Genomic DNA, 17,118 nt, shown 5'->3' on the forward strand with positions numbered 1-17,118 from the left:
GTTTTTGAAATACAAAGAACTGAATGTTTGATTTCATTTATCAAACATTAATTTATCCATCCATATCTAATTGTGCAGATAATCTGATCAAATCATTCTTTATTAATATTACATTAATTATAATGCATAATTATTTAATGATTCACTTGTCAAGCGTTATCTGGAATGAGACGAATGGCTGTATAATTATAACTGACATAACCAGCATTAACCAATTTTAAAGGTGCCCTAGAATGTGAAATTGAATTTATCCTGGCATAGTTAAATAACAAGAGTTCAGTACATGGACATGACATACAGTGAGTCTCAAACACCATAGTTTTCTCTTTCTTATTTAAATCTCGTTTTTGAAAAACACCCCTGATAAACAGGCGAATCTCCACATAACACCGACTGTGACGCAACAGTCGGGATCATTAATATGTACGCATCTAAAAATTTGCATATGCCAGCCCATGCTCAGTGCCAGGCGGAACTGCGCAGCCGAATCATCAGAAGTTCCGCAGGTGAAGAAACAAGCGAGGATTATAGGGAAAATGGCAGATCTATCTATAATCTATCTATAATCGGATACCGCTACAGTTTAATTCGAAGTTGTTAGTTGCTCTGCCCATTTCACCACGGACTGTTTTTCTAACCTGGAACAATATCAAGCAGCCAGGCTTCTCTCGGCGTCTCATACTGACGAAGGGGGCAATTTCAACTAACGTTATATTCCCGCAAGCGGTAAGTAGTGATTTTATTAACGATAATTTACACTGTGTTATCTAATCTTTCTCTCAAAGTCGTTCAACACTGTTTATGCATCAGTAAATCGCGTTGCAGTGATAAGATCTTCATTCATGCGATCAACAGGCTGTCATCTGCTCAATGGTCATCACTGCAACCTTTTATGTGATGGGAATAGATCTAAATACTTAAAAAACTTCTCACGATTCGTTAATCCCGATAGCTGTAATAGTAAAAACGTATAAAAGCTGTAATAGTAAAAGTTTTCCAGATAGCTCTACATGTAATGCCAGATATTTCATATGCAAGCATGTCAGCCAATCACAGCAGTGGGCAACAACACTGAAGTCTCACAGCAGACACGCCCCTTCAAACTGAGTGTTCAAATCAGGGGATGAAATCAGGCTAGGAAATATGCCTTTTATTTCTAAATTATAACAAATTTTGATCTAAAAAACATTATAAGGGCACCCCAGAAAACATTATAAAATAATAAAATAATCCATTCTACGGCACCTTTAAGGTATAAATGACTGAATAATTATACATTAAAAATACATGCTTAAAGACATTGTTAATGTGAGGTCGTGAATATGGAAATATGAAGAAAAATAGATGCCCTTTATTTTTAATTTCTCTTTTTTTTTGTCTACCAGCCTCTTTGTGATTAAAAATCACAGAGTAAGCCTTCTGTCTCTAATCTGTATCAAATTAACTGATGTTTAATGTGAAAAGAGCGATAGATGTACCAGGGTAACCTAAATTCTTCTGCTCTCCTGTCTAACCAGACCTCATGTCAGTGCTCTTAAAGCACAATATAATCTTGCATCTCTGTAATCTATAGAGCATTGTATGGATTAACTCCGTAACATACTGTAAGAACCACAAATAACTTGTGCGGGTTTCCTTTCCACACCCCCACCCCCGTCATCCTCTGTTCATTGTGGTGAAAGAGGGCATGCGTAAAGCTCGGTTGTCAGACTACTGGCGTGGAAGTAAAGAATTAGAGTAGAAAATTACGTCTCATGTCGCTATAAACACAAAAACACTTCATCTGATTAACTGCACACAGACCCTGGAAGATGCAGGAACAAAAAACATCTATCACTAAGAATATTTGTGGCCAATAGTATAACTACTTATAGACTGGACTGCGGATGATATGGTCCTCGATACAACTAGAGCTGATGACAATGGCACCAGAAACATCATGCTAATTTAAGCATTGTCTTGTGCAACTTCCCAAAAAAATACATTAAACAAAAAAAATAAATGAATGATTGATTGAAAAACAAATAATTTAAAAGCATTCAGATATGCTACTAGTGCAATTTTTTTATCATGCACTGAGTAAATAATGTTTCATTCCTTACATGCAGTTAGATGAAATAAATCTCACTTTATTTTGTCCATATGGAGTCACACAGATGGCACAAAAACTCAATCTGCTTTCCGTATGGTCACGACACTTATAATGTATTATTACAGTATTACAGAAACTCTTTCTACCTTTATCCCATCTGTGTGGTGAAGCAGCAGGCTATATTATCATGTGACTGATTAAGGAAATAAACTTGCTGCTGCAAAATTTAAAAGTAGTCAAAGTTGAACTTTTGAATGATTTTAAGATGATGCTAAAATTACTACTACAACCACAAAAAAGGTTTGTGGACCCGTCAAAAGGGGTTTAGAATAGGAATGAGTGAAAAGAGATGTGCGTGTGTGCGCGCGCGTGTGTGTTGACCTACCTTCAGTTTGCTCTCTTTCTCCTTTGTGACCTTGGTGAGCAGTTTGGCCTTCTGCCGAGTGAGCGCTTCAATCAGAGAGTCACACTGAGCGACCAGACATGCCTCAAACTCAACCCCGTTCTCCTGTTACACACACACACACACACACACACACACATTGGGTTTCCATGTTTTATGGGGACTCTCCATAGTGCCTTCCATTATACTGTACAAACTGTATGTTCTATCCCCTAACCCTACACTGAAAAAAAAAATTTTTGGTTTAACTTAAAAAAGTAAGTTGGTTGCCTTAACTTTGAGTTCATTGAAATTGAAAATGTTTAGTTAATACAATGAAAGGGATTGGTTTAATAAATAGAAACTCAAAATATTTTGTTATCTGAACCACATTAATTATCTAAGTTGATTTGAAAAAAGAAAAAAGTTGCGATAACAAATTATTTTTTGAATGTAATGTCACATGTTTTGACTTTTTTCTTTTGTCAAATCAACTTAGATAATTAATTGCATTAACTATGCATTAATACAAGATGCTTTTGTTCATAATCGTGTATGCAATTTACAAAATTATAAACATTGTTTTAAACGTTATGCACTTTTTTTATACAGACAGTTGTTATTTCATTGCTTTGAATAAACAATGTAATGCAGAGCATTCATATTTTGCTCATTGAGCCCTATTGTGGCCTCAGGAGACAAGCCGAAATCTTTTCCCCCTAACTGAAATTATGTATTTTAAATTTAAATATAATCTGAATATTAGTAATATCTAAGTATAAAATTCGAATTCAGTTTTTCAGCCATTTTGCCAGCCTCACAGGGAGTATGTCAGAAATGGAACAAGGCTTCAGGAAACAGATAAAAATACTCAAATACGGCATCCACCAGAAGAGGCAAAATGGACTATGGAAACAACCAATCGTGCGAGTTTGGTGCTGGAGTTTGCAAGCAATGAAAGACAGAGTGAGTATTTGAATCTTTTGATATTTTGTTTTGTACCTCTAGCCTAGTGCCACAGAAATGACACACTTCAGCTTTAAAGTTCATTTTGTTAAACTGGCAAAGATCAGTTTGAGATCGTCTGTGGTGTAGGAGTTACGAACTGAACCAATCGTTCATTCACTTTGAGTATGGATGTGACTCAGATGTGAGACATACACCCACACACTGACACTAGGGCTGATGGGACTGAGTCATTTCATCTTCTACACGAAAATAAGAAGATGAAGATGAAAACGAAGATGTTTGATAAGAGTATGTGTGACTGGTAGCTATATTTTAAAATAAGAGGTCAGGCTATAAGACTATATAGTCCTTCTGCAGGACTTGTCTCTGTGTATGCTTGGATGTCACATTACATTGAAAATCACTGATCACTCCAGCACTTTAGTTCAAAGTCTACTTACAGAGGCTTTCAAAGACAATCTCTCTCTCTCTCTCTCTCTCTCTCTCTCTCTCTTTCTATTTCTCTCTCTCTCTCTCTCTCTCTCTCTCTCTCTCTCTTCCCTCTGCTGCTGGTCAGTATGAAAAGGCATTAAACTCTCCACTTAAGTAAAAATAGCTCAGAGCTCATAATCCTGGTGGTCTCCAGGCAGAATACACTTGAAAACTCGTGACATTAAATGCATGTATGGATTGTGTGCAGCAATTCACACAGCATTCAATACAAATGAATGTTAAGCTACATCAGTTTCATCATTTCTCTAGATTAGACAGGGTTTGTCCAACCATGCTCCAGGGATTCCCAGAATAATGTAAAATTTCTACATTTTCAACATTACATTATGTTCTATTATGCTTAAGAGATAAGGTTCCAAACTTGTCACATTTAAACTATTTTTATATTTGTATTCCTTTGTTTTCTCTGCCTACAGACTCCCTTGCACAGACCCCCATGGAACCCTGGTTGAAAACCTTTGATGTTCAATGCAAAAACATGCTAACAAAATTCATGTTAACATCCGACATATGGAGTGTTTGTTGGATACATGCTGAACATCATAATTACCCCACTTCATTTTTAACGAGATATTCATTTGCATCTTTAATGAACACTCGCAAATCAAAGAGGACAAGCTAATAGTTGAGTGCTGCTAGCATGGCTGTTTTGATTATGTTATTATTTTTGCTCTGATGTGAAGGCAATTTTTTATTCATAAGTGTTCAATGTTTTCATCATTTTTTTCATCATAACACATAACAAAGCCTGTTGAAGAGTTTACCTGTATCTGCTGAAGCAAATTTTTCAGTTGCACCAGGAACTCCTTGGCCTCCTTGGCTTTGTCAGACACTCCATTCAACGCCTGGGACAGCTGACACTGCACACAAAAACACGGGTCACATGCTTAACATGCTTCAAAATCTAAAAACATTTGTTGATATAGCTATAAGTGAATATATGTTATGTAAATTCAATTTAATTAAAGTCCCCCTGTAGTCAATCATTTTAACCCTTCAAACTCATCTTTGATCCCTAAAATGAATTTTTATCCCTTAAAACTCATCTTTGATCATCAAAACGATTTTCCTTTAAAAAAAAAAAATCTTCATGCCTTAAAATAGCTTGAATGTAACTCTACACCCTTGCCTCATTTAGTATTCACGGTTCTATGAATATATAAATTAGCCCCGCCTCCACTCGCTCACACCAGCTCAGAGATCCACTCATTGACGATCACACGTTGACCTGATTGGTTACAAGGTAGTTTGTGACGTCAGAAACACCAGCGATTTCAAACCGCATTTTTGAGACTGTCTTTGGTTCACTGCAGTTTTAAGGAGAAAATACTCAGCAATGGTGTTGACTTATGAATTTGCACATGGTTTGTCTTAAAGCATATTAAAAACACCACATAGACATATAAACAACATTAAAAGCTTGATTTTCACCACAGGGGGACTTTAATCTATTCATGCTACATAAAACAGTTGAAAAATTGTAGTACACCTTATATCTATTTTGCACACTAACATCACATTACACAAATTGAATCATACATGACCACTAGACACCATCCTCACAGGCCTGCACAAGTTTATGTAGCTATAACACATTCACCAACTACATCTCACTCAACATTCCCAGCATTCTCCAACACTGTCCAACAAGCATCATTAAACACTACCTAACATTTCATGCATCCTAAAATACAACCATTATTTAGAGTCCTTATCAACGCAACATTACATGGCATCCTCAAATATCTCCCAACATTGCCACCATTCTTAAACATACCCCAGATTCCCAAAATCATCCAACTCAGGAGGTCAAGGTTTGGCTAGTTAGCATAGGCAGTTAGTCCCTGTTGGTACATGCCATAGCTAAAACATTACGCGGGCAAGAAGTGTGTTTCACTTTTGACAGTCATTCAAAAACAGCCTTATATTCTAATGAAATAACACCAAAATAAAGATAAAGACCCACTGCCCGGGGGCCTCACATGAACTTGATCTGGCCATGCCAATCCAACATTACTCATCAATCCCAAACAATCCCAAAATCCTCAAAAGATCGAACATAAATGAGCATTCTTGTAACAAGCAGGTCCAAGAAAGCAAGAGAAAACAATGAATCCAAATGCAGATAATTTTAATAAAGAACAAGAAAAACAAAGAATCCAAGACATGAACCGATTCCAAGGAACGAGAATGTGTACAACAGCTGACAATGAAACATAGGGAAACCAGATCTTAAATACATGAGGGTTAATGAGAAAACAAGAAAACACCTGGGGAGACAATCACAGGGAAACAATTCTAAATAAAACTACTAAGGACCAAAAAAAATCACAGGGAACAAAGAAACAAGAATTTCAACATAAAAGTCCAAACATAAAACAGAACATATGACAGAGTCCCTCCCCCATTTGAGGAACGGGTTCCAGATGCTCCAAAAACAGGCTGGAAACATGCAGTTCAAGGACCAAAGTGGTGACCACAGAAGAGCAGAAGATCACTTGGGCAGAGCTTGAGCATCCGCAAACACCACCCAACATTCCCATAATTATAAAACACCACCAAGCATTCCCAGCATCTTAAAAACACCACCCAGCAACACACCCAACATCTTCAACCACTGCTCAACACAGCCAACATCTTCAACTACCGCTCAACACACCCAGCATCTTCAACCACCGCTCAACACACCCAGCATCTTCAACCACTGCTCCACACACCCAACATCTTCAATCACCGCTCAACACACCCAGCATCTTCAATCATCACTCAACACACCCAACATCTTCAATCACCGCTCAACACACCCAACATCTTCAATCACCGCTCAACACACCCAACATCTTCAACCACCGCTCAACACCCAACATCTTCAACCACCGCTCAACACACCCAGCATCTTCAACCACCGCTCAACACAACCAGCATCTTCAACACACCCAGCATCTTCAACCACCGTTCAACACACCCAGCATCTTCAACCACCATTCAACACACCCAGCATCTTCAACCACCACTCAACACACCCAACATCTTCAACCACCGCTCAACACACCCAGCATCTTCAACCACTGCTCAACACACCCAACATCTTCAACCACCGCTCAACACACCCAACATCTTCAACCACTGCTCAACACACCCAACATCTTCAACCACCGCTCAACACACCCAACATCTTCAACCACCGCTCAACACACCCAGCATCTTCAACCACTGCTCAACACACCCAACATCTTCAACCACCGCTCAACACACCCAGCATCTTCAACCACCGCTCAACACACCCAGCATCTTCAACCACCGCTCAACACACCCAACATCTTCAACACACCCAGCATCTTCAACCACTGCTCCACACAACCAACATCTTCAACCACCACTCAACACACCCAACATCTTCAACAACCGCTCAACACACCCAACATCTTCAACAACCGCTCAACACACCCAACATCTTCAACCACCGCTCAACACACCCAGCATCTTCAACCACCGCTCAACACACCCAGCATCTTCAACCACCGCTCAACACACCCAGCATCTTCAACCACTGCTCAACACAACCAACCACCGCTCCCACAACCAACCACCACATCCCTTTACCACCGTAACGTGTAACTGTGTCAACTTAAAATAAAGTGTTAGCTTTTTTTCAAAACATTTCTAAGTTCTAAGAAAACTATTAATAGAAGTGTTAATTGTTAAGAGGAATCCGAAACAAATCTGTTGAATTTCGAATGATAATTTCTAAACTTTAGAAAATGTCTATTTTATGCAAGAAAATTGATTCAAACATTGTTTTTAAACAATGCTTTTGTAATGCACACAATAGAGGGTGAAAATCATCCGAGAATGGGACTCTGGCTTGACTAATGATCACTCAAGTCTGTGGAAAAGACCCTGGCACCAGTCCATACATACACACACACATTTCCTTCCCACCTGCTCCTTCCTCTGGGCCTTCCCTGGCCTTCTTCGATCACTGGGTCTTAAATCACGAAAGAAACACACACACATAAACAAACTCAAGCAGCACACACAGACGTATCTCCTCGCTCTATTAAAGTGCCATCTGCCAGGGAAAGCTGTCCAAGCCTGCTAACAAGACCCTGACAGATACCCCTCTCATGGCCCACTTCTCCCAGTAGGTGTGCCTGTGTTTGAGAAGAAGACACCCGGACACTGCTGGGGTCAATGATGCATAGGGGTCACTGTCTCACCCCTGCTTTTGTGTCCATAGACCCTGCACAATCTGCCTCTCCTTCACACTACTCAAACTAATTTCAGCCAAAGAATCAAACAAAGAAATGGGCCTGATTTTCTTCCCTTGCTTTGTTAAAATAGTGTTAACAGACTTTAAAGTGCAAAATGTCACAGATATAGTTGTAGTTTATTGACCACAGTCAGCGCAAAGGTCATGTGGTCAGAGTCACTTACACAGATGAAAGAAATTAATACTTTTATTCAGCAAGGATGTGTAAAATTGCTGAAAATTAAAACATTTATAATCTTACAAAAGTTTTGTATTTCAAGTAAATGCTGTTCTATTGAACTTTATATTCATTAAAAAAAAAATCCCAAAAAATATTCAGCTCTGATTTCAACATTGATAATAATAATAAAAGCATCAGCATTTTATAATGATTTCTGAAGGATCATGTGACACTGAAGACTGGGGAAATGATGCTGAAAATGCAGCTTTGCATTACAGGAATAAATAAATTTTTTAAATATATTAGAATTGAAAACAGTTATTTTAAACTGTAATAATATTTCACAATATTACACAGTCTTTTTGACCAAAGAAATGCACTGACCCCAAACTGTATACAATATTTAAAAGGTACTGTACATACAATATTTAAAATCCAAACTCATTTTTGTGAAATGTTTTGATTTAAAATTCTGTTTGTGAATGCCAATAACTGGTTTGATATTTTGTTATCTAACTCAGTGACATTCATTTTGAAATGTGGCGTAGGTGTACAAATATATTTTAGGGGTCACTGTATCATTTCAATCTCAATGAAAAGCTGGACAATACACTTTGGGATAAAAAGGTGTCTGCTAAAAGAATACGTGCAAATGTAGAAGTAGAAAAAATACTGCATTGATACACTGAAACAGCGATTCTGTGATAATGTGGAGAGCTCGGAGAAAAAGGCTTTGCTAATATGAAATCACATGGAAAAGTGGAGTGCTATTATCCCATTATCTACTTCAGCAGAGCAATGGGATGAAGAGTTGATGAGACATGAATTAAATTAAATTTATAGACAGTGGAAGATGAGCACTTTGTGTGTGTGTGTGTGTGTGTGTGTGTGTGTGTGTGTGTGTGTGTGTGTGTGTGTGTGTGTGCGTGTGTGTGTGTGTGTGTGCGTGTGTGTGTGATGTGTGTGTGACATCACAGGGACATTTCAATAACTTGCTGGTTGATTTTTCTGACAAGGCAATTGGGCACTTAGCTTATCAGCATGTTTGCTGGACTGAGGCTTGCTGTTTGTTTAACGTGTGTGTGTGTGTGTGTGTGTGTGTGTGTGTGTGTGTGTGTGTGTGTGTGTGTGTGTGTGTGTGTGTGTGTGTGTGTGTGTGTGTGTGAGAGAGAGTCAGTGAGTGAATGAGTGAGTGATAGAAGACGATACAAATCTGTGCTGATGTAGTAGTGACCTTGATAGTGAGTCCTCGGGGAGTACGCACTAAAGAGTGGGTCGTTTTCACCATACACACATCCCTTTCTGACTCTGTTCCAAAATGTAGTGAGGTACCTCTTGATAGGCTGAGACCTTTTTAAGGCAGCATCCTAACTGATATAGACACCCAGAAATTGGGTCACATACTTTTACCGGGAGGGACATTCTCCATTAGCTTATATTACTTGAGATTTCAGTAAAACTATTGACCCAACTGCAAACAAAAAAGAAATGTGATGCAAAGTCAGTGTACGCCTGCAGCTATGTGTGTGTAGCTATAAAAAGGACAATCACTACTTGACAGAAGTAAGTGCTAAATGCACTTGAGATGCAATCACTTTGACTTTGTCTCACTGGCAAACAACTTCAATGCCTTGTTTTTTAAAAAATAAACACATTTAAAACGTCACACCAACGCAAATAATGAGATATTGACTGTACATAAATATTTGAAGATTTGGACAGACTAACAACCCAGACAACAACATAGTGTCAGCCCAGAATCTGAGCCGTGTGGAATCCATGTGTACCAGATGTGGGCCAGATCTGGGCTGACACTATGTTGTTGTCTGGGAATTCAACTTTGTGGTTTAGATATTGTAATTACCTTAGTAAGAAATATAGTGAAACAAATGTGTACCAATGAAATGAATTAGAAACTGACTTGTAAAAAACAAACAAATATAAGTCAGCTGATGCTAGCTTGATCCTCCTTGATCCTTCCCCTACTGTTAAATGTAGAGTCTGTTTGTCAGGGCTCTCATACAACTCACACAAAAGGTTTAATTCTTTCACGTCCATCTTTGTTATTCATTGCAATCTGTCCTTTCTGAGACTGGTACTTACTGTACATAACTGATTAGAATGCAATAAATGCATAATAAAATGGTTAATGTTTTCAATAAAAAGCAACCTATCTACAATGAACAGAGAGAGAGAGTTAGATACAGAATATGGTGTGGAAGCAACGTAAAAAAAAGGGCACCAAGCTTCTCGTCAGAGGAACTTGAAGTTTTGCTGGACGAGGTGAGCTTGCACAAGGTGACACTGTTTTCCAGCTTTCGGAATAACTTGTGCAACAGCAACAAAAAAGAGCTATGGAGCGACATAGCAAGGAAGATGGCTGCCTCCGGATCAGGCACACCAAGGTCCTGGCAGGACGTCAGGCAAAATGTCAAAAGGGCTTAAGTTTTGCCGAATAAAAAAATTGACATGGACTAAACGGCTCCGAGGCCGGTGCCGTCTTTGATTCAATACAAGGACACGTTGGATCGCTGCCATAGTTGGTCGCTTACTGGACACCACCATACTTACCCATTTATAGATCTTAGCCATTTAGAGCCAAATTGGTTGCCAGATTTTAATTATCAAAAGTGATTGCCAATTTAAACGCTTTAATGACATTACGAAATAGCCTAGGCTAATTACCACCATATTAGTTCTGATACCAAATAAAGTCAACTTCATAAATAGGCCTGTATCCATTGCGAACATATTTTATTATTAGTCTTAAAATGTCCATAACATAAAATCATTGTTGGGCCACAACATTGTCAACATACCATAGTTACCATACCATAGACTTGTACTGCGCTGCGCTGATTTCTAAAGACTGCTGCACAGTGGCGGCGACTAGCGTCTTGAGCTCAAACAACGCTAAGAGAGAGCTTACGAATGGTCCAGACCAACCTTACGAAAGTGTGACTTACAGAAGATATACTTAGCGTACGAACGTGTCGGGAATCGTGCCATAACGTTAAGAGAGAGGTTAAGAAATAGGTTAAGAACTACTTAGCGATAAGAACATTTTGGGGAAAGGGGCCCTGATCAGTCAGACTGAAACTGATTTCCAGAAACATTTTTTTTTTTTTCATAAACGAGTTATAAAGTCAGAATTACGAGATTTAAATTTGCAATTGCGAGAAAAGTCAGAATTACGAGATATAAATTTGCAATTGCGAGAAAAGTCAGAATTGCAAGATATAAACTCGCAATTGTGAGTTATAAAGTCAGAATTGTGAGATAAACAAATCCGAAATTGCAAGTTAGAAAGTCAGAAATGCGAGATATAAATTTGCAATTGTGAGAAAAGTCAGAATTGCGTCATATAAACTCACAATTTTGAGTTATAAAGTCAGAATTACGAGATATAAACTTGCAATTGCAAGAAAATAAGTCAGAATTGCGAGATATAAATTTGGAATTGCAAGATATAAACTCGCAATTGCGAGTAATAAAGTCAGAATTGCGAGATAAACAAATCCGAAATTGCAAGTTATAAAGTCAGAATTGCAATTACCTTTTTTTATTTTTTATTCTGTGGCGGATACAAGCTTTTAATTTATACAAACCACATAATGAATGTCGCTCGAATGTTGCCGTTCACACTTGCAAAATCTGCTCGGATTTCAATCGGACATGCACACGGATTTGGACCGACAACGAGGCTTGAACATCTTAAAACAACATTGATTTACTTCAGAAGAAAAATAAAGTAAGATATTAGGATTTAAATAGGGAATTAATTAAATCAAGACATATTCTCTGAAAAAATATTTTAATATCTTATCTAACACCATTTTTAATTCTTCAAGTAAATGTATCTTGTTTTAAGAATCTTTTGATATTTTTGAATGGAAAACGGGAGAAAATGACTGATTGAGAAAATGATTTTTGCAGCGTGAGCAGCTCATTAGGCTCTGGAGTCTCTGTCTCTGTCTTTGTCTCTGTCTCTGCGGGCCACTGAGTGATTAATGCTGTACATCTGGAGGTCAGCAGAACCAATCACCCATCTGACCCACCCGGCTCACACAAATCTCCCTACTGATGACACCATCCCTCTCTCTGCCGCTCTCTTCCATTTATCTCCCTGCTTTGATGTTTGAAATGGAAAGAGAGAAAGTCATTGGCATCATCATTTTTTTTTAAATGAATAATTGACAGAACATTGTAGGCTAATCATCCTAAGAAATGTGCAGCAAATCTTGCTCTAAACATTGAAATGAAGGTTGCACGCACATGTCGATTCTTTAGCCATTTTTCCCGTTTTTTTTTTCTCATGATGCTGGACATTAACTGCAGTCAGAGGGAATCGGGAATGTGTGTAATATGCTGAAGACAGTAAGGGAAGCCCTGAGGTTTGTTTATCCTCATCACTGTAATATATTTAAAGAAGCAAGTATGAAAATAGATCTGAAATATGTACAGATTAATTAGAACTAGCAATTAAAATGCTGCCATTTACTCATCCTCACGTTGTTCCAAGCCATATGTTTTTCATGGCACAAAAAAATATAATTTTTATAAGCATATTACATAGTACATAGTAACCAGGTTTGTCAAAATCTATGAAAGACGTCTATGAGACTCATGCTCTATATTCCTTATAATAGCTGTGTAAGGAACAGGCTGAAATGTAATGCCTTATTAACCTTTCAGGAACATTTATTTCACCCCAAAATTAAAAGAAAAAAAGAATGTTGTGTAAAAAAAATCATTCTGAGTTGTTGGCTTTTTTTAAAGTTTTTTTCATGACAATTTTTTATTGTAGTGCTAACAGTAATTATATATTATTTAAATTATAAATTAAAAAGTATTTGTAGTTTACACTGATAGTCTTGAACTGTTTTAATTCATGTTTATTTATATTGTTAAAAATGAATTATGGTAATGTTTTACTACCATTTAGAATAAATACAAAAAGTAAATATATGTTAATACATTACAGTGGTGAGAATTTTGAGCACAGTGTGTGTGTGTGTGTGTGTGTGTGTGTGTGTGTGTGTGTGTGTGTGTGTGTGTACCTGTTTTTCTATCCCGGTGGGGACTTCAACCTGAATGCACACAGACTCATGGGGACTCGTGTCACAGTGGGGACCTAAATAGAGGTCCCCATGGGTAAACAAGCTTATAAATCATACAGAATGAGTTTTTTTGGAAATGTAAAAATGCAGAAAGTTTCCTGTGATGGGTAGGTTTAGGGGTAGGGTTAGTGTAAGGAGATAGAATATACCGTTTGTACAGTATAAAAACCATTAAGTCTATGGAGAGTCCCCACAAAGATAGTAAACCAGACATGTGTGTGTGTGTGTGTGTGTGTGTGTGTTCTGATTTTGAGATTAAATGTGACCTGGACATTTTTTTGTTTACAAAGTGAAATTCATTCTGCATTTATATGAAGCAAAAGGAGAGGTGAGAGGTTGTCTGTTCAGCAAGTTTGAAGAAACCACAGTCACTGATGGTTCTTTTCCCAGTTGTGTGGGAAAATGAAACACTGCCGTAATATTCATGTGTAACCATGGAAACTCACTAGATTACAGGATTCTGTACTAAGGCGTTGAACAGGACGGGTCATGTTTGTAGGAGGGTGTGTGGAGCTCTCTCTCGCTCTCGCTCTCTCTGTCTCTCTCTCTCTCTATATATATATATATAAAAATGTACTCTTTTGATGTGCATCTATTCATAAAAAAGACAGGAAAAGCCAGCAATATATATATATGTATATATATATATATATATATATATATATATATATATATATACATACATACATATATACATACATACATATATATATATATATATATATATGTGCATCTATTCATAAAAAATACAGGAAAAGCCAGCAAGAGATAAATGTATACTGCTAATTCTGTATTTTGTATGATTTCTACAAAAAAAAAAAGTTTCTTTATTTGATAGTTTAATTTTCTTTTAAGAAACGTTACAGCCTCACTGTGCGTGTCTTATTTGCTGAAAGTCTGGTTTGTAAGATTGAGTCAGTGGCCTGAGTTTACTGAGCTGTTTCCTTGGTCACAGATAGCCGGCAGGAAAAACCGTGAAAAAGACTCCTTACACACACACACACACACACACACACACACACACACACACATACACAGTGATGGCATATGGAGGAGTGGTACTGCATATTTCAGTCTGAAACATCTAACCTACATTCGATCTGCTGTGTGTGCGTGTGTATGTGTGTGTGTGAGTGTGTGTGTGTGTGTGTGTGCGCGAGGCAAAACCATCCTTGCGTGTCATAAATGTATGTGTGGAGGAGGAGGTCACAGCTATGCCCACACATTGGCTTTATGAATGTGTGCGGAAAGAGACGGCATTCCTGCATTACGTGTCGGTGTGTTAGTCATTGTGTTAGTCATTTTTACTTCGTTTATACTTTATTTTAGTGACGTCCATTGGTATTTCCACAGACAAGAGACTACATATAGTCTTATATATATATGTATATATATGTATATATATATATATATATATATATATATATATATATATATATATATATATATTATATTCTGTATCTGTGTGTGTTTACTTTTTTTTCTTTTTTTTTCATGTATTTATTTATTTATTTATTCATTTATGAATGACAGTAGAAATAATTGTTGGATTTTATTTATTTATTTAGTACATAACTGAAAATATTATGCACATTTATGTTATAGTAAGTAACTATCTATAGTAAATTAACTAAAATAAACAATGACTTACAACAACATTTGTTTAGTTTTATCTCAAATGAAAATTCTACTTTAATAGTATATATTTTGTTTATGGCTAAATAAAATTAAAGGTATTTACCTACATTAAGTAACAATTTGGCTTATGTCTAAAGAAAATATATTAAGCATGGTATATGGTCTTCATAAAAAAAAAAAAATGTGTCTGTGGGAAAAGAAATAATTTCGATTAATATTACATCAAAATGTAGGCCTAAGGTTTAAACCCAAAGCATAAATATAATTTGTGAAAAACTAATAAATTGCAGTAATTTATGTTGTTGTTCTTTAGTGTAAGGTCATCATGTGACCTTTTTGTCTCTTTGTGTGCAACAGCAGCTTTTTAGCCAAGACTTCAAGGTGTCTAGGATTTTTAGTACTCACGGGTGTACAAAAGTGTGACAACTAGCCCCGGCCTCCCCGTATATTTACACACACACACACATGTATAAAGCCATCTGCTTGCAGCACACATATAGAGCGACATGAACATTTCTGAATACTCTTGACTCTCAGCACTATTTAGGGGACAGATGTCTCTCTCCCGGTCAGGGTCAGGGTGATGGCTAGTGTTTAGGGAAGAGGTCAGGGTTCAGGAGTTAAAGGTCAGCTAATAGTAATCTACTATAAGAGTGTGTGTACAGACATCAGCAGAGTTCCAGAGCAACACAACACAAATACACCGCACAGGGAAATAAATAAGTCAATATCAAATCAATACACTGTAGACAAATTGAAGTGGTGACAGGTGAAGACAAGTAAAAAAAATAAAAAAATTAAAAATACGATGTGGCAAATATTCAGACATGGCAATATTCCAAATATTCCACAGTAAAGAAATAAGAAGTATATTATATCTTGCAATGTCTCATTATGTTCACAATTGTGACTTTATTTAGCAAACTTGTGACAATTGTGCCTTTATTTCTTGTAATTGTAGTATTATATTTCCCAACGTGACTTCACTTTTCCAAACTATGCATTTTATTTCTTGTAATTGTAATATGTTTCTCACAATGTCCCTTTATGTTTCACAATTGTGACTTTATTCAGCATAATTGTAACTATATTTCACAATGTGACATTATGGTTCCAAATTGTGACTTTGTTTTTCATAATTGTGACTTTATATCTTGTAATTGCAACTTGTAATTGTTTGTAATTGTAACATTATATCTCACATTATATGTCACTTTATCTTTCACAACAACTGTGACTTTATTTAGCATAATGACTTTATATATCTAAACAGTAACTTAATTTTTGTAATTGCAATTTATATCTTGTAATTATTTCTGGTAATTGTAACTTTAGATCTTACAATGTCACTTGTTCTTTCATAATTGCACCTTCAGCCTAATTCCCAGACAGCAGCATAGTGTCGGCCCAGATCCGGCCCACATCTGGTACACAATGAATCCACATGTACCAGATGTGGGCCGGATCTGGGCCAACACTATGTTGCTCTCTGGGTTTTGACCTTATATTTTCAAACTGTGACTTTATTACTGATAATTGTGACTTTATTTTTTGTAATTGTGACTTTATATCTCCCAATTGAGGATTTATATCTCACAATGTGACTTTATTTATTGTAATTGTGACTTTATTAATTGTAATTGTGACTATGTCAGTTTCTGATGCAGAAAAATTAGTTCATGCATTCATGACCTCGAGACTAGATTACTGTAATGCTTTGTTGGCCGGTTGTCCTGCGTCCTCATTAAACAAGCTACAGTTAGTCCAAAATGCCGCCGCTTCTTACTAGATCAAGAAAATATGATCATATAACACCAATTTTATCATCACTACATTGGTTACCTATAAAGTTCCGTATTAATTACAAGGTATTGCTACTGACTTAAAGCCCTAAATGGCTTAGCTCCAGTCTATTTAACTTCTATCGCCCTATAATCCATCGCGCTCTTTAAGATCACTAAATTCGAGGCTTTTGGTCATACCTAGGATATC

General features: G+C 36.9%; 1 protein-coding gene across 2 annotated transcripts in view; it reads right to left on the bottom strand.

The window, feature by feature from the left end:
* trim67 (tripartite motif containing 67) overlaps nt 1-17,118 on the bottom strand; it is a 38,563-nt gene that overhangs the window by 17,688 nt on the left and 3,757 nt on the right. For both annotated transcript variants that reach the window (XM_084091075.1, XM_084091076.1), the window contains exons 2-3: nt 4,700-4,795; nt 2,478-2,600 (exon numbers count right to left, since the gene is read on the bottom strand). In XM_084091075.1, the coding sequence (XP_083947201.1) occupies nt 2,478-2,600; nt 4,700-4,795 (219 nt within the window). The remainder of the gene's footprint in view (nt 1-2,477; nt 2,601-4,699; nt 4,796-17,118) is intronic.

Source organism: Abramis brama (assembly GCF_963993115.1).
Source record: "Abramis brama genome assembly, chromosome: 18".
Classification (NCBI taxonomy): Eukaryota; Metazoa; Chordata; class Actinopteri; order Cypriniformes; family Leuciscidae; genus Abramis; species Abramis brama.